Source organism: Miscanthus floridulus, chromosome 18 (assembly GCF_019320115.1).
Source record: "Miscanthus floridulus cultivar M001 chromosome 18, ASM1932011v1, whole genome shotgun sequence".
Lineage (NCBI taxonomy): Eukaryota > Viridiplantae > Streptophyta > Magnoliopsida > Poales > Poaceae > Miscanthus > Miscanthus floridulus.
Window position 1 is genome coordinate 123,328,423 of NC_089597.1, and position 20,550 is coordinate 123,348,972.

The 20,550-nt window shown below is 43.1% G+C and overlaps 1 protein-coding gene across 1 annotated transcript; it reads right to left on the reverse strand.

The window, feature by feature from the left end:
- Nucleotides 1–165: 165 nt before the first annotated feature.
- LOC136521588 (oryzain alpha chain-like) lies at nucleotides 166–1,681 on the reverse strand. The gene is made up of 4 exons (XM_066515336.1): nucleotides 1,192–1,681; nucleotides 841–1,073; nucleotides 609–749; nucleotides 166–402 (listed from the first exon to the last, which is right to left on the reverse strand). Exons 1-4 carry the CDS (start codon nucleotides 1,679–1,681, stop codon nucleotides 166–168), a joined length of 1,101 nt encoding a protein of 366 aa, XP_066371433.1.
- Nucleotides 1,682–20,550: the final 18,869 nt, after the last annotated feature.

Sequence of the window (20,550 nt, forward strand, 5' to 3'; positions counted from 1 at the left end):
TAAGTTATTAACTTATCACATCATAACTTTATTATGAGGAGTAACTTATTTCCGGTGGTACATATATAAAGTTAAACTAGACCATGCATCGTGCATCACACAACTCAGAACAGCACTATAGTGGAAACAACGATCGAGTAACTTCAGTTCAGTCGGCTGCCAGCCTCAGGCGGTCGCCGTCGGGTTGGGGCTGCCCTTCACCGGGTACGACGCGTCCATGGCGATGCCGCACTTGCCCGTGGCCGCGGCGACGTTGCGCCTGATGCGGATGTAGCCAGCCTCGCCCCAGTTGGCGCTCCACGAGTTCTTCACGATCCAGTAGTCCTTGCCGTTCTCGCTGCCGTAGCCCACCGCCGTGACGCCATGGTCTAGATTCGTCCCGCATGGCCCATTGAAGATGCCCTGCACGCATGTAATGCACGATTGGAAAAACAAACAGTTCATGGCCGTATCGTATCGTGGATTATTTACTGCTGGCTGGTTTGGTGTGAGAGAAAAACACTGTTCCCGGCTGGAAATTTACGATCGTTTACGAGCAAGCGAACAGGCTGAAACAACACCTCCATCTGATGATCTGATCTTGGCACAGGTTCGTCACCGATGCTTACCGAGGTGTAGTGCTGGAATTTACGCCCGCTTGCGTCGATTGCGACACTCACAGGCTGGTTCGCCACCGCCTCCTGCAACGCTGTCTCGTTCTTGGTCGCCACACTCACGAAGCCGTCAATGGTCACCACCCTTTCATTTACCTGCAATTGAACAATGCATGAAAATTTCAATTGCCTTCAGTTCCGGCCCATTGAATTGTGTCGTACTTTTGGCAGCAGTAGTGGTACCGACCCGGTTGGCATCACAGGCGGCGTCAGTTCCGATGAAGGGGTAGTCGGCCTCGGTGTCGATGCCGCCGTTGTTGATGACGAACTGGAAAGCGTTTTGCATCTCCCCGCCGTTGCAGCCGCCGTCCTGGGTGTCGCAGTCAATGATCTCCTGCTCCGACAGCGATACGAGGTTGCCCGTCACGATCTCGTTGATCCCCTCGATGGCCGCCACTGCCGAGAACGCCCAGCACCCACCTGCATGCCGCTTGCCGCCCCAGAAATCATCAGATAACTAACTGCAAATTATTGGCTCTAGAAGAACGTAGCTGGGCGAAGTAACAACGAGCTTGCACGCATGGCGCCGAGTACGCACCGCATTGTTCTTGGTTCTTGACCCCGGTGACGGCGCCAAGCTCGCGCCAGTCGATGGCGTCGGGGAGGTCGCCGCCGCGGGGGCGGGTGCTGCCGCTCCCGACCCTGGCCGCGCTGGCGCCGCGGCGGCCGCGGAAGCCGAGGACGCGGCCGCGGTACTCCTCGAGGGTGAGGTCAGCGAAGGGGGTGAGGCCGAGGCGGAAGGTGTGCAGCCCCGCGTCCGCCTCCGCGTTGTGCGCGTCGATGTACCGGAGGTTGTCGCGGAACACCTCCAGCCGTAGGCGGTCGTCGGAGGTGACGTCGCGCGGCCGGCCGTGGACGTGCTCCGACTTCCACGCATCGTACATGCGCCGCACCTCGTCGTCCGCCCGCTCCACCGGCGCCGGAACGATGGTGTAGGAGTGGCGGGCCACCGCGGCGGCGGCCAGTGACAGTGCCACGGCGAGCGCAAGCAGCGCCGAGGCGGGCACAGGGAGGCGTGGTGGACGCATGGCGATCCGAGACTTCGAGTTGGTGTTGAGCTGGGCGAGAGATTGTCCGAAGAGAATATGTGAAGTATGTGTATCTCAGTGCAGTGTGGCTTAGCCTGTGAGACGAGGCATCAATTTATAGCCATGCGAGGCAAAGTACTGGGCCTACCACCAACACTACTTCAGAAAGAGAAACTCCTGAGAGTTGAGACTTGTCTTAAACGGAGGGCTCTGCCGCCATGCATGCATGCATACCAAGCAGAGCCCAAGATGTTTGACTCTCTATCTAGTCTAGAGATAAAGTACGATGATGGCTTCATTATTAAACGGGGACTGCATGGCTTGTGATGATAATACTATTCCTCGTGGCAAACAGGGCTCTGTTTACACTGAAATCAGCGGCGGCAATCCAGCGACATGATGGATTCGACATGCATGTACTGTTCGTCTATATGATGATGTTTTTTTTATATGTCTAGGTGACGTTCAATTGTTTTGGCCTCTCCTGTCAACTGAATTTTTCTCATGCACTTACACCGTCTTCTAGTTATATTTACATTGTCTTATTGTTATACTTACAATGATTTATTCAGTGTAATTTATTGAACAGAGTAATATAATTTGGGAATAACACAAATATATACCATTTTTTTTTAAAAAAAATTACAAATTTTTTCTAAGGATTCCAGATATCAGACAAATATATACTAAATTGTTCATAAATATCATCAAATTTTTCATAAACTTACAAATTTACAAATTTTTCTATAGCGAGAAGCGTGCATGATGAACTGCATGCGACGTGTCTGGGATCGGATCTCCTGCGTGCACGTGCCCAGCCAGCAGGCATGGCGGCCACTGCTCCACTTTTGCCACGTACTACACGCGCACGGATGATGAATGCATACACCTAACAATGGCGGACGCATCGGACGGTCTGGGCCATCGGCCGACGGCAATGAACGGTCCAAAACTCAGTTGATACAAGCTCCTAAATTAACCCGATGATCATTTAGCCCTTTTAAATACCGCATAGTCCGTTTAATTGACAGTTTTAATCTAATTAGCTTCTTATAAGTTAAATAAATGATGACTAAATGATAGCGAATAGAGTGTTTGTTGTTTAATTAGCGTTTAGAAAAACGGATAGCGCTTAGGTAACAGGCCTCCAATGATGGGTGATCGGATTAGAGCACGCACGCATGCAGCCGGTCGTTTAGTGAAGGCACGATGGAGTCTGAGTGGCACCCCCATTCAGTACCCCCCAAGTTGAGCTTGATTTCAGTTTTTTTAATCGCCAGCAGCAGCAGGGCGTGCGATGCTTTCAGTTTTCGTCCCCAACCGTGGGCGACGGACGCCGGAACCATGCACTGCAGGTGCAGGTAGTCACGCCGCCACACGCCCACGGCAGCGCGCGGCGGCCGCGGGCTCCAACGGCCAAGAACCCGGAGGAGCAGTCCGGTGTCACTTTGGCCGACGCCTTTACTTCTCTACGAGAGCGCCAGGCCTTAGCTTCCCTGCACCTTTTTTTAATGCACAACGTGCAAGGCATGCTTCAAAGACAGAATATTCATGAGGGGGATATAACCGTCATATTAAGGCCTGTTTGAAATATGGGGTAAATGTCATGTTCCTGTGTTTTTTCCATAAAATTAAACTGATTTCTGAAATTCTTGCATGATTCCTATGAAATCCCTACGTTCCAAACGGACCTTGAATGTTATTTTCTGATTAATCTTGGATTAACCTAATTAATCTGCTCGTCTCTGGATTCGTACCATCTGTGCTATTCACCGCATATATAATAGCAAACATATCCGGGCTTCGTGATGGAATTTTCATCTTGCGTCATTTGTTCTAAAAAGTTTTGGAACCAGATTCTGTACTGTGCTTGAACGTACGTTATTCTAACTCATATAAGCATGGGTCAATTAGAGCTCTAATCTCTAGTTCATTATACATAGTTCACACCACATGTCTTTTAACACATGAAAAGATAGTTAGGTTTACAACACAAGTCTTTAAACTCTTGATTCAATATTCAAACATACACAAGCAAAGTTCTAAAGTACGGTAAGTTTAAAATACATCTTGTCGGCCATGCCATACCCGACCACAAGCTAACCCTTCATGGACAAACTCTACTCCAACCCCGAAGAGGGCTCATCACTACTACAGAAGTTAACTGTAGGGGCGGCTCTAGAGCTTCTGTAGGGGCGGCTGCGCCAGCCGCCCTTCCCAGGGTGTTCCTACAGAGGGTGTCTCTGTAGGAGCGGTTTCCTAACCGCCCCTGCAGTGCCCTCTGTAGGGGCGGCTGCTATTTTCAGCCGCCCCTACATTGCCCTCTGTAGGGGTGGCTGGTAATATCAGCCGCCCCTGTAGTGGACTTCTATAAGGGCGGCTGTATCACCAGCCGTCCCTACTGTGTGTATTTGTAAGGGCGGTTCAATCAAGAACCGCCCCTACAGTGGATTTTTCAGTAAAAAAAATTCAAATTCAAATCTGACCACGTATATATATAATTCAAATTCGAATCTGACCGCCACAAATATACATATATACATCCACAAACACAAGACCATTATTTAGAACATCATCACAAGTCATAATTCACAAAAATCCATCATTATTGGTAGTAAAGAAGATAAGAGGGGATGAAAGTGGACTACGATTATTACATCTTTAACTTCAAATGAATTGTGCCGCAGAGGAAACTGATCATGTAACACCCCAGGTGTTTGTCACCAGTTAAGCAATGGGTTTGAGCTCAAACATGACATGTCGAGTGGTAATGAAGGTGTCCAGATCAAATCTACATGATGGAGCTCCAACTTAAACTTGGGCCACGCACATTTGCTTACATATGGACCCTTGTTAAGATTATGCAAGAGTAATGTTAAACATGCTTATTCCATGTACATTACATCCACAAGCATCCATCTGGACCCGTGGAAAAGTTTTATGAAGTTTGGAATCAAAAAGTCACATGAAATGATAAGTCATATCTTTGCATGAATTACTTTATCAAGTAGATGGAAACGTATGACATCAACCAAACCCTGCAACCTTGCTCCAACGACTCTAATTGAACTCTACAATAAAAGTTATGAAGAGTTCGTGTTGAGCAAAGATGGAGAAAATATCCGAAAATCATGGAAACCCTAGATTCTATAGCAAAAAGGGCTTTGCGTTGACCGAGAAATAAAGTTGACTTCTGGACCAGATTTGAGGTTTGACCAAAAATGAAAGTTGAATAAAAGTTTGATTATAGCAAACTTTGTTAAAAGACCAAGTCATGATTCGGTTTCAAAATGGATCAAAACAAGGCTCAAAGTCTAATAGAAAAGCTGAAATCAGCCCGACAGTGTTTGCGGTCCGAAATTCACTGACATCGACATTGACATTCCGCGTTCTCCAAATTTTGCTAAGCAACTTGAGTTGGTCCAAAAATAAAAGTTGAAGGTTATATTATGGAGAAGAGCATATAAAAAGATGGCACTCGTTGGATTTCGTTTTGACCATCAATTTTGGACTTTTGTTCATCGCTGTCAATGCGCTGACACTATCACTTTGGAGCACAGTTAATCGCTAATCCATAGCCCTTATGGCAGTGCACCTTAAATAGAAATTGTAGAGCATTATGTGGGCTGCAACTTTGCTTTTGGGCCCATGTCCAAATTTGGCCTGTAAACGGCCCAGAATCGTGCCCCACGCTGATCGCTTTGCTGCCCGCCACGTGCTCGGTAAAACACCCTAATGGGCGGCGCATGTCCAGGGCGTGGCCGCCATGCATAGAGCGTGCTCGCCATTGCTGCCGCGTGCCCTGCCTCTCTGTCGTGCCTCTGCTTGTTCAACAAGCGCTGCCACATGCTGTCCCGGCCAGTGAACCACTCCGCGCTCGCTTCCTCTCACTCCTCCTCGCTCCACTCCGCGCTAGAGCCGCGTCCGCCATGGCCAGGCCGGCCGAGCTCCCGAGGCCGGGCCGCCTCAGGCAGCCGCTGGCCAGGCCGGCCTCTCCCTCGGCCGTGCGCATGCCTGGGCAAGCCGCGCCCTCGCCGCTCGTCGTCGACGCCCCTCCCCTGCCGGCCGAGTCGGTCGCCGGTCGGCCACCATGCTGAGCTCTGCATCCGTCTGTGAGTTAGAGAAGACGAAGGGCCACGTGCGGGAATAAGACATTTTACAGGGGGTTAAGTGAAGAACTTGCGACTCAGTTGAACAGTGTCGAAAAGGATCCATTTGTTCATGTTTAATTTGTGTTTTCCGCAGGGACCCCGATGCAAGATTTCAATCCCTTTTTCTTTGGTTTTTACAGATTTGAATGCTCCACTTTTAAAATTCGTAGTAATTTGTAGAAAAATCGTAAAATAGTAAATGAGGACTTTTTGGAATCCTTGTGAAATTCTCTATGTACTAGATCTATAATATTACATGTTTTAGTTTAAAGGTTTAGCTGTAAAAATAGAATTATGCAGTTAGGTTTTTAATGCTAGTTGTATTTGTCTTTTTCATAACTGTAGTTATTTTGCTCAAATAAATGTGAAATTTTTATGGAGTGCTCATAAGGTGATTGTTGTTGTATGGTAAAAATTTCAGAAGTGTAGGATTTATATTTTAAGAGTTATAAAAATAACAAATGTACTGTATTGTTTTGCTCCAACTCTGAATAGTCCTGCATGCTTGAATTAATTGGCTTAGTTAAGTTATGAATCATAACTTTATGATAATACATGAGTTGTATTACTTTTATTAAGATTTTCAAAAAGCTAAATATCATGATTTTTGGTTAAGTAGATCTTGAGTTATACTTGCTTAAATCTCCATGGCTGTTTCTGCCCAAACCTAGAGAGGGTTTCCTTGTTCTTACTGTGGGGCCTTCTTAATAGTAGAATTAGCTTTAGGTGTTTACAACAAAGTGGTTTAGAATTTGATAAGCTTTCTAAAAAGTCTAGAACCACATTTATTGGACATGTATAACTCCATTTATAGCTGTTTAAAGTGGCATGTCAGTTTCTATCTATGTTTTGGATATAGATGCAATTATTGAATTAATTGACCCTTCTAACTGTAGAATCATCTTAATATGAGAATAGTAAAGTTGTAGGTAACTTACTAAGCTTTTCAAAAAGTTATGGTTCATGTTTGTTGGAGGTCTAGAACTCCAGTTATGCTTCTCTGAAGTTCCTATCAGTTTTCTGTACCACTGCTGTTGGGTTGCATTTGCAGTTTTGCTTGTGCAATTATTTTCGTGGTGTAAATGCTGTTTGCTATGGTTGTAGTGAATACAAAAGTTGTAGAAAATTCCATGGCCTTGCTTGTGTTCAAATTGTAAGGCCATAGGCCTGATAGTGTAGGAGTTATATGACTTTTAAGTCTCCTGTCAGGTTTTGATTGTATTCTGAGCAGATCTGAAAGATGCTAGTGTTTGATCTAGTTAGGATTTGAATGAGCTTTTGGTGATAATAACAAAGTTGTAGATAATTCGTGTATCTAGCTTTTGTTAAAATTTGGTGGTATTTGGTCTTGTGGTTTGTGAGTGATACCTGTTTAAAGTTGGGTTATACAATTGATTGCTCTCTATCTTGTTTAGACCAGTTTCGGTAAATGTATAATTTCGACCTACTTAACTTGTGAGTCATGCTATGATGGTTATAGATGAAATGTAGATAATTTCATAAGCTTTCCAGAATGTTTTCTTGCAAGTCATTTGGATTTGTGTAACTCCAGTTATAGCTAAATCTTGTAGCTGCTGTTTGCATGTCCAGAAATTGACAGATTCCAATTATAGTTGTTTGCTTGTGTTGCTAAGTGTGGCTTATGCCCTTGTTGATGGTCAAGTTATGATACTTGAGATCTTGGGAAACTTGTGTCATGCTTGGTGTTGTCGTCTTCTTTGCCATCTTAGCATAATAGATTGTGTGATGTTTAAGTTAAGCATCGCAAAGTACGTAAGTGTGTTAGTGTAAACTATGCTTGTCTTGCTTGCTATTTTGTGATGCGTCTCATGGTACTATTCTTTATATTTATGCACTTGTATATTGCATCTCATCTAGGTATGCTAGATGCACCACGTGAAGGATGCGATGTTGGAGCCAAACCCGAAGATTTGGTTTGGTGGATATATCCCGAAGATGGAAGGACTAAGCAAGTGCTAGGACCTGAGATGTCATCAGGACGGTGCAAGCTAACTGAACTGACTTGTGTTGGATCCCAGACAAGCCCCGGAGCATATTAAGCCTCCTAATTTCCGAAATATAGTTAAAGTATTATTGTTACATATATATATATATATATATTGTTGCATTAAGTTTAGGTGTTGGATGCAAACCCTTGCTGCATTGGTTATCCAATCCTTGTCCAGATATTGATACCCTGAATCCTATGTAGCTCAGGTTCGTGCAGTGCTTAGCCCTGCTTAAACACGGTAGAAGTCAGGTGATTTCCTGTCACCTGCGAGATATAGGAATATACATATGGCACGGTTGGATATATTTGCTATCGTGAAAAAGAACCTGTCTTAATTTGAAATGAAGACCGGGCGGAGGCTTGTTGGTTTGTAGTGACTCTGTCTGTGTCGCTTATGGACTGAATCTTGGAGCCTTTCCTGTTCATGTTGAACGTATGCCTCTCTCTTAGTTGGCCGTGTCCGAAGACCGACCGCGAAGCCGAGTAGCTCAACTCAGGCCGGGAGTCGATAAGTATAAAGTATGCCTCGGAAGGGAGCTGTAGGCATGAGTCCAAGGGCAGGTGATTTAAAAGTCCTGATTGTCCTGGCAGAAGGGTAATCCCTGAGAGCGCTGGCGCTGATCGAACCCACAAATTTGGTTCCTGAGTTGTACCAAAGGTGACCCACGGCTACCCTTGCAAAGTATGCCAGGGTGAGAGTTAGGAATACCCCCTCAACTGAGTTGTAATTCGATTCGAGTCGCCGTCTCTCCCGGTTAGTGAGAACTTGACAGGCTTATCTCCAAAGTAGATACACTAAATAACATAATGGTTCAGAAATGATGATATGATGATGACAGCCTTATTATACCTGCTATGGTTAATATTGTTTGCTCCTAATAAGTGAGTGCTCTAGTACAGGTGCTAATCTAGTGGATAGGTAAATGATGATAAACTTGATGCTAAGTTTAAATTGGGCACTATATTCATAAGCTCTTTTATGCAACTATGTCAAGCTAGCCCACCTCATAAGCCTTGTATGACCCTTGGTGTCCTTTATTTCTGGTTTTGACGGGTAAGTCTAGCTGAGTATCTTCTCGTACTCAGGGTTTATCCCACCATGTTGCAGGTGAAGTTCTCGGCCTGTTGAAGATGGTGGCTAACTACCGGTGGGCTCGGTGATTCTATAGTTACTTCTCGTCTATATGCTTTTGTTGGATGATGTCACTTATGCTAGCAATGTATTTGGAGCATATATTAATGTAATCTTTTGAAAGCTATGTTGTTTTCACTAATCGATTTTGAAACCCAAACTGGTACTTTTAATTGTGAACCCAGTTGTAATATTATTTCTGCTACAACCCTGTGTATGTGATGTGTATTTGCTTAATCACACGATCTTAGTTGTGATGTTGATTTACCGAGGTCTTTTGGGACACTCGGCGGACTACCGGGTTTATATGAGTGAAAGTATGTGTGTGTCAACGTGTTAGCGGGGACAGCCGTACTTGATCTTGTATAAATTGGGCGGTTCTGTTACAGATCATGTCCAGCAAGTTCGAGCTGAGGTGGATTCACATGTTGTCCTTGGCCATAGAATGCTTGAAAAGCTTCCTCTCTTGAGTTGATTTTTTTTGTAGCAATTACCCTTGGAAGCCATCGACTTGAGCATGTGCTTTGTCCCAGCTAGAGTACACACCAGGTTCCTTCCTACGATGAACAACATACCATGCCATAGCTGCAGAAAAAGTAAAGTGTAGTAACAAAAATACCACTAGGAGGCATGTGTAAGCATCATTGGCAAAGAGGCATGTGCTCAGTTCTATGAAAAACACATCACAGGCAACATACATGTGCTCAGTTACATGAAAAACACATCATAAGCAATAGACATGTGCTCAGTTATATGAAAAATACATCACAGGCAACAAACATGTCCTCAGAAGAATGCAGGTAATATGCTTAGAAGAGTTAACAATAAGATGTTCAAATGAATGGCTGGGTCACATGATCAAACTGCCAAGGCAAATACACACACTAGCATCAGGTAGGTTGACCCAAAGAAGAATGCAAGGGTGTAGTGGCATATAGTCACTAACTACAAGCCACAGTTAGCCATAGTTAGTAGAGGGTAGCATGTTAACTGCACAAAAGAATGCAGGAACATGTCAACTGCACAGAGATGGGTAAGCCGACTACACAACCAAGCCCAGTAGGAGTGAGTTATGCACAAAAGAAGCCACTAGAGAAGACCAGATGCATCCACTAGGAGAGAGCAGCCACTGCACCAAACCATGCATACAAAATACCACTAGGAGAGGGCAGGCACTGCACAAAAGATGGATCAACCAACGGACCAGCAAGCAGCTCAGTTGTAATAGTGCTTGGCCAAGAAGGTTCTCAGCCACAGCACACGATGATCTGCATTCATGTTCACAAAAGCAGTACCTCGGGGCTTGTTGTCAAGAAGATGGTCTCATCAGCAAATCCAAGCATGAACATCACAGCCCCATACAGCTCTAGGTGGGAATCCTCAACCTTGGTTGAACAAATAACATCACAGCCCCAGCAGGCAAACTAGCCCCAACAACAGCAAACCTAGTAGGAGCACCAATCCTAGGGAACACAAGCTCATCAGGTGCAAGCATGTCAACATTCATCTCCTCAGCCATCCCCTAGTTTAGTTGGCACACCCCACTTAGTTAAAGTATCATATAAACAAATAATCATCATTGCTAATGTCCAAAGCCTCAAGTCAAATGTAGTATCACAAAAAATCATCATTGCATTTGTCCAATGCCTCAGTTCAAATGTAGCATCATAAAAATCATCATAGCATAAGTCCAAAGCCTCAGGTCAAGTGTAGCATAAAAAATAAATCATCATTGCACATTGTTCAATGCCTCAATTCACATGAAAAACATACGAAGCATGTTGACACACTCTATATCATTGCAGTTGTAAATTAAATCCAAGTTTTTTTTGCCTTTCCTCGTCCATGATTCTCAAAGGACCGTAGGTGATATGAGGCCTTGAATCATGTTGCATTCTAAGCCTACTAAACAAGAGTGCATATATAGCAGTGATAAGAGCAGCGGCCTAAGCAATCAACAGTCATCGCTGGTCCTCCAAAGCCATCTACCAAAGCAACACAGGTGCAACGAGCACAACAACACAACAAAGCTATGAAAATAAGGGTGTGTTTTATTTCCTAGACAAGGTAAACAACAACCAATGCTTACTATTCAATCTTTAGTACTATATGAAAGACATCATTGACATTGAACAAGTGCTCAGATTAACTGAAAACAAACATCCAAGGCATAGACAAAAATCTTTGGCATTGGACAGTGCTCAGATTTACTGAAAGAAATCATGAAAAGCATGGACAAATTATCATTGGCATTGGATAAATGCTCAGAGCAAAAATAGCAACATCATTGACTTGGACATGAGCTCAGAAATATATTTCATTCATAGATCTAGACAGCACCGACATCATCCATCAAGTACTACTGCAATAATCAGAATAGGGAGGAGGGGAGGGTTCAAAAGAGGAGGATTGCTTATACCGAACAGATGTGGTGATAGCACCACAATCAAAAGCAGATGAACAAACAAGGGATGACAGATCTAGTGTGCCTGCATCAAGTATGAGACGAAATAATTAGGGATCGACCTATTCCCCAAGAACCTAGGGTTACAAGATGAACAAAATAGAGGGAGGGGCGATGGGGAGAACCATATTCACTTGCTTGTTCAAGAACTCAGATCCATAGCGCCTGGAAAACAACCACAGAGGAAAAAAGGAAAAAAGATGAACAGAGGGGATGAGCACCTGCTGCCGGAGCTGAGCGAATGGTGAGCAACTGAGAAGGGAGACGGCGGGGATGGGGATATATACGCGGTGAATGGCGTGAAACAAAGCGGTAACCCTAGAGAGATGGCGTCGGGGTCGGAGAGGATGGTGAGGATGGGGCGGGGGCAACCGCACGACGAACCCTAGTCGCGCGCCGAGGGAGCAGACGGACGGGCCGCGCCGAGGAGTGCTCCCAAACCCTAGCCGGTCCGGCAAGGACAGAGGTCGAGGTCGAGGTCCGAGATGGGGCAGCCAGCCACGGGCGAGCGCTCCCAAACCCTAGCCGCCGTCGCGGCCTAGGGAACGGCGGTGGATGGGGCGAGGGCGGCGGTTGGGGTCAGGGAGACGGTGGATGAGGCGGTGGATGAACCTAGCGTTGACGAGCTGCGCGCGTAGGATGTGGGAGAGAGAGGGGGCCGCCTCGCAGCGAGGGAGGGCTACGAAGGAGGAGGATGGTGGCCGCCGTCGTCGTGCCAGCCGTCGGCGCGAACGCTCATGCCCGTCATGGCCCCCTGCCCGCGTCGGAGAGGGAGAGCGAGAGAGAGTGAACACGAGAGAGAGGAGGGGAAGAGAAGCTTCGTGAAGGAGAAGATGAAACTGAGTATATATTTGTTTGGGTGGATTCCGACGAGAAGCGGGAGAAGCAAGAAAGAAGCTGAGCAGAAGCCAGATAAGGTAAGGCGAAGCAGGAGAATCAGCTTCTGGTAGAATCCAATCCAAGAGATCTGTGTTGTCGGTTGTGGAGATCGAACGGTCGAAATAATTTGGGAAAAAATTTAAATTTTAAAAAATTAAAATCAAAACTACTAAAATAATTTTAAGACACCAAATGATCTCAAATGAAAATTTGATAAACATGAAAGTTGTAGAGGTCATGAAGATCTACAACTTTTATTTTGGTCATCTTGTCATTTGACAAAATTTGAACCTTTCAAATTTGAAATTTTAAAAAATGACAAGTTCGAACTAAAATTTGAGACCCAAAATGATTTCAACATAAAAAGTGATGAATACCAAAGTTGTTCAACTCATTAATATCTACAACTTTTATTTTAGTCATCTTGTCATTTGACAAAATTTGAACCTTTCAAATTGGAAATTTTGAAAAATGGCAAGTTCGAACCAAAATTTAAAACCCAAATTGATTTCAACATAAAAAGCGATGAATACCAAAGTTGTTCAACTCATGAATATATACAACTTTTATTTTGGTCATTTCTTCATTTGACAAAGTCTTAGCACACATTGTTCACTAATCTTACATATGTCTCATATAGTTTATAAAACTTTACGAGAGATGTGTCATATTTGTGAACAATATCGTTACCACTTTGTCATATGAAAAAATGACCAATACAAAAGTTGTAGATCTTGATGAGTTATTCAACTTTGGTATTTATCACTTTTTCAGTTGAAATCATTTAGGGAACCAAAATATTGTCCGAAGTTGCATTTTTTTAAAATTCAAAATTTAAATTGCTCAAACTTTTCATATGTATATATTGACAAAACCAACAAAATAAATTGATAGAGAATGATTTTAGAAAATTTTTGGAAAAAACATCATCAGATTTGGAGTTAGTATGAGAAAAAAAAAACTAGTTACAAAGTTGACCCACAGATTAAAAAAGAAATAACACTGTTCACTGTGATCATGTAAGGATCATCTAGAAGAGTGTGATTTCTCTTTTTAATCTGTGGGTAAACTTTGTAACTAGTTTTTCTCCCTCATACTAACTCTAAATGTGATGGTTTTTTTTTCTAAAAAATTCTAAAATCATGATTCAGCATTTAAGTTTGATCAAACTTGGATTTGACAATGTTTTACACATTTTAAAATTTGAAATTTGACAAGTTCAAACTAAATTTTCAAACCCTAAATGATTTCATATGTAAAAGTGATGAATACAAAAGTTGTTCAACTCATCAAGATCTACAACTTTTATTTTGGTTATCTTATCATTTGACTAAATTTGAACCTTTCAAATTTTGAAATTTGAAAAAAAGACAAGTGGGCACTACAGGGGCGGCTGGTGATTGAGTCGCCCCTACAGATCAGCCCCAACTGTAGGGGCGGCTCAGGTTACCAGCCGCCCCTACAGTGCCATCTGTAGGGGCGGCTAGGCTGCTGGGGCCCGAGGACGCCCCACTGTAGGGGCACCCTTAACCCCAGCCGCCCCTACAATAAAAATGCTCCCGTTCCTGGTGTAAGAATCTGGCGTAGTCATGGATGTAAAAGCACTCGTATATCAGTGTCCATTCACCTATAATAACAATTTAACGATAACGCCATAAACATAGGCTTGCTCTCCACAAGGCTTATACCTAAATAATACACAAAGAAATATAATGTATACTCGTATAGCTTTAGCAAGGTGAACAAGGTGAAGCTGCATAAAAACATTTGTTAAAATATAGGTTTAGCATGAACAGTATATAAACTAGATGCTTGAGCTCGATCTTTCATGAGTTCAACAACATGGCAACTTTACATTAAGGGCAACAATAGAGAGTTCGCTCGTAACCAAAAGCGCATCATTTTGAAGTGTACAACTCTTTCAACATGATAGGAAGGTTTTGTCAGTCCGTAAGAGGTAACTCAGTTGTCTCAACCTTTCCCACATTTGGCTAAATCATCTAATGAACGGTCATAAAACACAAAAGTACTAGCATCTTGTTACTTACACCTCACCACAAAACACACCCATCAAATTACCTAGTCACAACATGATACTCAGCTTGCCATACCCATGTGTAGCATGTAAGTACGAATATGTGCTCACATTGATGCAACAAGAGTCGATAGCTATCTCAGGCAAGTTATGCTATCCAAAACCCCGTCTCACCATGACCCAACCCATCGTCGAGTCTCATTCATCATGAACTCACCTTATCAAGTTTTGAGCTCCTTTTCCTCCTAGGTCCACTCTCATGTACATGACATCACAACAAATCAATTATCTTGGATATTGGAGAATGATACTATACATTATAGAGGGTGTTTCCTCCTAACATATAATACTTGCCATATAATATGGTATCCTTGATACGGCAGTATGATGTGGTGCCTTATCATGTACTGCCTCTGAACCAGTTTATAAGGCCATTCTTAGTAAATTGTTTCATTGTATTGTTTCCAAGAAAGTAGAATGCAATGAAACATGAATAAAATCACCACTCTCAATGCATAGTTTCATTCTTTTGTTTCATAGACATTTAATTCTATGACTCGTATTGAGTTGCTAACCGAGCCAAGAGAGTTCCATCCCCGTAAACTCACTTCTTCTCCTCTTCTTAAAAATATTGCCTCATCATCAAAACGCTAACGTGACAGCCTATTAAATGCAAATAAAACTCTCACAAAGACTGGCACTAGTAGAGAACAGACCTTTGATCCTCGGCCAAAATGGGCTCTAGTCCCGGAATTTTTTGCCCCCGGGACTAGAAATACCTTTAGTCCCGGTTGGTGGATCCAACCGGGACTAAAGGTCCCTGCCCAACGGCTACTGCGCCAGACAGAGGTGGCAGGGACCTTTAGTCCCGGTTGGAGCCACCAACCGGGACTAAAGGTATACTTTTACTCCCGGTTGGTGGCTCCAACCGGGAGTAAAGGTATACTCCCGGGCCGTGGCTGCGCCCGGGGTTGGAAAGTTACCTTTAGTCCCGGTTGGATCTATCAACCGGGACTAAATGTTCTCCCTTTATAAATCGGCCGTCTCCTCCTTCCTCCCCGAGCCCGAGCTCAGCACATTTTGAAGCTCACTGCAGTAGTGTTCTTGCTTCCTCCCTCCCTCCATTGTTCCTCCATCCATTCTTCGATTCCTCCGTCGATTCTTCAGTTGTAAAGGTTACCAATCTCATACTCTCATTTTTTACCATTTTCTTATGCCATTTTATTCACTATATATATTTATGGTTCTTTATTGTGGTTTTTTTTCATTTGTAAGCAATTTGAGCTCAAAATCACTTTAAGCTTGCATATTTACATGAAAGAAGGTTAAAGTATATATAAATATAAAGTTAGAAAATAGTTAGAAAATTATAGCAAATCCTTACTAGTTGAACTTGCGGACCATGTTCAGGTCGGCGAGGATGTTCTCTGCCGAGCGGTAACGGACGTCAAGGAGGAGCTTTGATTCTACGAGGGAGAGTGATAACGGTCGTGGAAGACCGTGTTCCCTTCCTCGTAGAATCGGAGCTCTTCCTTGACCAAGTACGGTGCCGTCCGGTGGAGAAATCCTCGCCGAGCTGATCACGTAAGCAAGGTCAACTAGTACGGATGGTTATTTATTCACATGTCCCGATATCGTCGTAGTAGTCTGTCAATCACCGTACCTAAACGTAGTATATATAAATAAAAACTTAGAAAATAGTTAGAAAATTATAGAAAATCCGTACTAGTTGAACTTGCGGACCGTGTTCAGCTCGGTAAGCATGTTCTCTGTCGAGCGGTAACGGACATCAAGGAGGAGCTTTGATTCTACGAGGGAGAGCGACAACGGTCGTGGGAGACCGTGTTCCCTTCCTCATAGAATCGGAGCTCTTCCTTGACCAAGTACGGTGCTGTCCGGTGGAGAAATGCTCGCCGAGATAATCACGTAAGCAAGGTCAACTAGTACGGATGGTTATTTATTCACACGTCCCGATATCGTCGTAGTAGTCTGTTATGTGTGTACATTCCCATTCTTCTGTTAATTTGCGGAAATATCATATGAATTACTTACCTGCCGCAGTAAAAGACGAGAACACAATGACCATTAAAAATATCATTGTTTAGAGATCTAGATAATTTTATAGTTTGTTAATTTTATTTGTTTATAAAAGAAGAAATTTATAGTGTATTAAAAAATGAGTATAGAGAGTAGATGGCAACTGCTTCCGGGTCCTCGGCCTCTCATGGGTTTCCAAAGCGACTTAGGCCGGGCCTTCCTCTCATTCCATGCGGCAAGTGTCGTGATGAGACGAAGATTGTGATGGAGTACCGAGTGAAGAAGGAGGGTCCCAACAAGGATCGTATCTTCTACAATTGTTCGGATCGCAATGTGAGTTATTTTATCGTATTTAATGATTATGGTTAGTTTATACCTATTTTCATGATGGTTGTGATTAAAGTTCTAATTTTTTGTTTTAATTTCAGTGGGATGGCAGTGGACGATGTTCAGGCTTCTACTGGGAGGAAGAGTATGTTGAACTCGTGCAAAAATATCTTGCACAACAGGCAGATACGGCGGCTAATGAGGCAGTGATCCAGCCGAAGAAGCCCAAAGATGTTGCACAATCAGGGGATCTGTCTGTTTTAGTTGAGATTGGTCGCGAAATCCTTGTGCTCCTGAAATGTATTTTAGCTTTAGTTCTTTTAGTGGTAGTTGGGATTGTCTACATTGTAGCGATGCTTTCATAAATTTGTATCTTTTGTGGTGGCACGCATGTTGTATAAATAATTAATTATGATCTAGGTTTTAATATGATATTTATGTCATGTAATGCAGATGAGCCGTCATTGGATGTATAATGCTGATCGCCGCTCACAAGAGTTCATTGACGGCGTGCATTCTTTATTACGTGCGGCCGAGACAAACAAACGCGACGGTTTCATGTGCTGCCCATGTGCCATATGTAAGAATACGGTGGAATATCCTTGCTCAAGGACTCTTCATTCACACTTGTTCAAGTCGGGTTTCATGCCAAACTATATTTGTTGGACAAAGCACGGAGAAACCGGTGTTGTAATGGAAGAAGATGAAGAAGAACAATGGGACGACAATGATATTATTCCTGATGGTGCGTGCTTCAATGATACTGCAATGGGAGAAGCTGAAGAAGAGGTAGCCGCAGAAGATGAGCCGGCTGATGATCTTTGTCAGGTCATTCGTGATGCACAAAGAGAATGTGAAAGTGAAAAGGAGAAGATCAAGTTCGAGCGGATGCTAGAAGATCACAAGAAATTGTTGTACCCAACTTGTGATGCAGGGCAGAAAAAGTTGGGAACCACACTAGAATTGCTGCAATGGAAGGCAAAGAATGGTGTATCTGACAAGGGATTTGGAGAGTTACTAAAAATCCAAAAGAAGATGCTTCCGAAGTACAATGAATTGCCCACCACTACCTACGAAGCAAAACAAGTTGTCTGTCCTATGGGGCTAGAAATAGAGAAGATACATGCATGTCCTAATGACTGCATCCTATACCGTGGCAAAGAGTACGAGAAATTGGATGCATGCCCAGTATGCCATGCGTCGCGGTATAAGATCAGGCGAGATGACCCTGGTGATGTTGAGGGCGAACGTCCACGTAAGAAAATCCCTGCCAAGGTTATGTGGTATGCTCCTATAATACCACGCTTGAAACGTCTGTTCAGAAACAAAGAACATGCAAAATTGTTACGATGGCACAAAGAAGACCGTAAGGTAGACAATATGTTGAGACACCCTGCTGATGGGTCCCAGTGGAGAGCAATCGACAGAGAATTCCCGGAGTTTGCAAATGACGCAAGAAACTTAAGGTTTGCTTTAAGTACAGATGGTATCAATCCTTTTGGAGAGCAGAACAGTAGTCATAGCACTTGGCCTGTTACTCTAAGTATCTACAACATTCCTCCTTGGTTATGCATGAAGCGGAAGTTCATTATGATGCCTGTGCTCATCCAAGGCCCGAAGCAACCTGGCAATGACATCGATGTGTACCTGAGACCACTTATTGATGAACTTCTCATTTTGTGGAATAAAGAAGGTGTACGTGTGTGGGATGAGTACAAACAGGAACACTTTGATCTGCGAGCATTATTGTTCGTAACAATCAATGATTGGCCTGCTCTAAGTAATCTTTCAGGACAGTCAAACAAGGGATATAATGCATGCACACACTGCTTCGGTGATATTAGAGGTGTATTCTTGAAAAAATGTCGAAAGGTCGTGTACCTTGGCCATCGTCGATTTCTTCCTGCAAATCACCCCGTAAGAAAGAAAGGTAAGCATTTTAAAGGGAATATGGTTCGAATTTAGGATTAATGCCACCGTGAAACCAAGGGCTATTCCCAAAATAATATCTGAAGAGAAGGAAGAAGGAACTGATGCATATAAAAAAGACATGTCTAGATTCTATGACAAACTTAAAATGAATCAAGAAGCAAGGAGAAACCCAGAGAAACCGTACTTCTTCGTAGCTCCGGATATTTTAAGAAAAAAGGTGACTTCTTACCAGCATCAACAGCGGGAATCTCGTAAGCCGTCCAAATCAACGTTATCAGACTATGACCGCACTCTCACCAAGTCAATTGAGGCGGCACAGAAAAAGAAGCGGGCAGGGAAAGGAGTTGCCCAACTCGGACAACAAGCGCACCAATCAATCCCCCCGCTAGTTGTTGGTAATGAATATGGTTCGAATTTAGGATTAATGCATCAGGCAAACATACCTCCGGATGTCGATTTGGATCACCTTGGTGAATTTCTTGATGAGACTGGTCTCGACCTTTACCAGATGTTTGGTGATGGAAACATTGAGAGTGCGGCGGAGGTTGATATTTGGAAGAAAAAATTTGTACTAGGCCAGAGTCTATACAACCCTCAAGCCTTATCTGATCTGGGGACGCAAATGTACCTGCTAAACAAGTGGTATATGCAGGCGTCTACCAGTGGAGACTTCTGCGTTGGTGTCAGAATTAGAGACGAACATTGGTTCCGTGGCGATGATGTTATGTATGTTGACTTTGCAGAATTTCATCAACTATGCCACCTGACCTCTCTGGACAAAGTTATCATTAGCTGCTATTGCCTGTAAGTAATAATTCTTTCGATCTATTATTAAACTCATCATATGTGTGTATATGCATATAAATTATCCTAACAAGTACTATATATATGCAGATTTACAATGACAGAGCTCAGAAAGGAAGGCTGCAATGAAATTGGTTTTGTTGATCCCCATATAGTATTCAAAGACCCAATTACTCCAATGACTAATTGGAAGTCTGAGTCAGAGAGTAACCTCATGAACTTCTTAGTGAACCAACGCCACAAGAAGGATATACTCTTTCCCTATAACTTCAAGTGAGTGTTAATCATGTCGATCATAGCCTTAATGGCTCATATGTTGATTCTAGTTAATTAATGAGTGTTATGCGTTATATCCTATAAACACATGCAGCAATCACTGGATATTGATGGACATCGATCTGGTGAAAAGTCACTTGATAATCTATGACTCGATGAGAAAACCACAACAAGACTACCAAGATATGATAGATATTATCCAGAGGTAATTTCGGGATCTCTAGCAACTATATATACACACAAACATGATGATTAACTATATCTGATGACGTGGCAAATTTTTTATTGGGCAGTGTTTGGAAAACCTTTATTGAGAAGCAACACATGGAAAAATGCAAAGCGCCACTGAATGTAATCCCATTGAAAGTAAGTCCCCTGAATCGCATCATCTTTATTAATTAAACATATAGCTTTCACCGGATCACCAGATTGGATGACAAATCTTTTTCTCGTAAAGTGGTGTCTGAGGCAGGAACAGGGGAACAATTACTGTGGTTACTATGTTTGCAAGTTTATCAAGGTGCTCTCCCAAAGAACTCCTACAGAGAGACTCAAAGTACGTTAAAAATACACTATATATTCATTTAATTATTATTATTGATTGTGTTACTATGTCTTTATATATATATATATGTACATATATTAATTTATTTTCCTTTAATTCAAACCTGTAGACTCGATGGTTGGAGGAAAAGGTCATACGGCAAGACCAAATCAAAGCAATTCAAGAGTCTATAGCCGGATTTTTTAATGAGCAGGTCATCGATTCCAAGGGCGAGTTCTACTTCGACCCAACACTGCCATTGAAGCCAAGCTAGAGG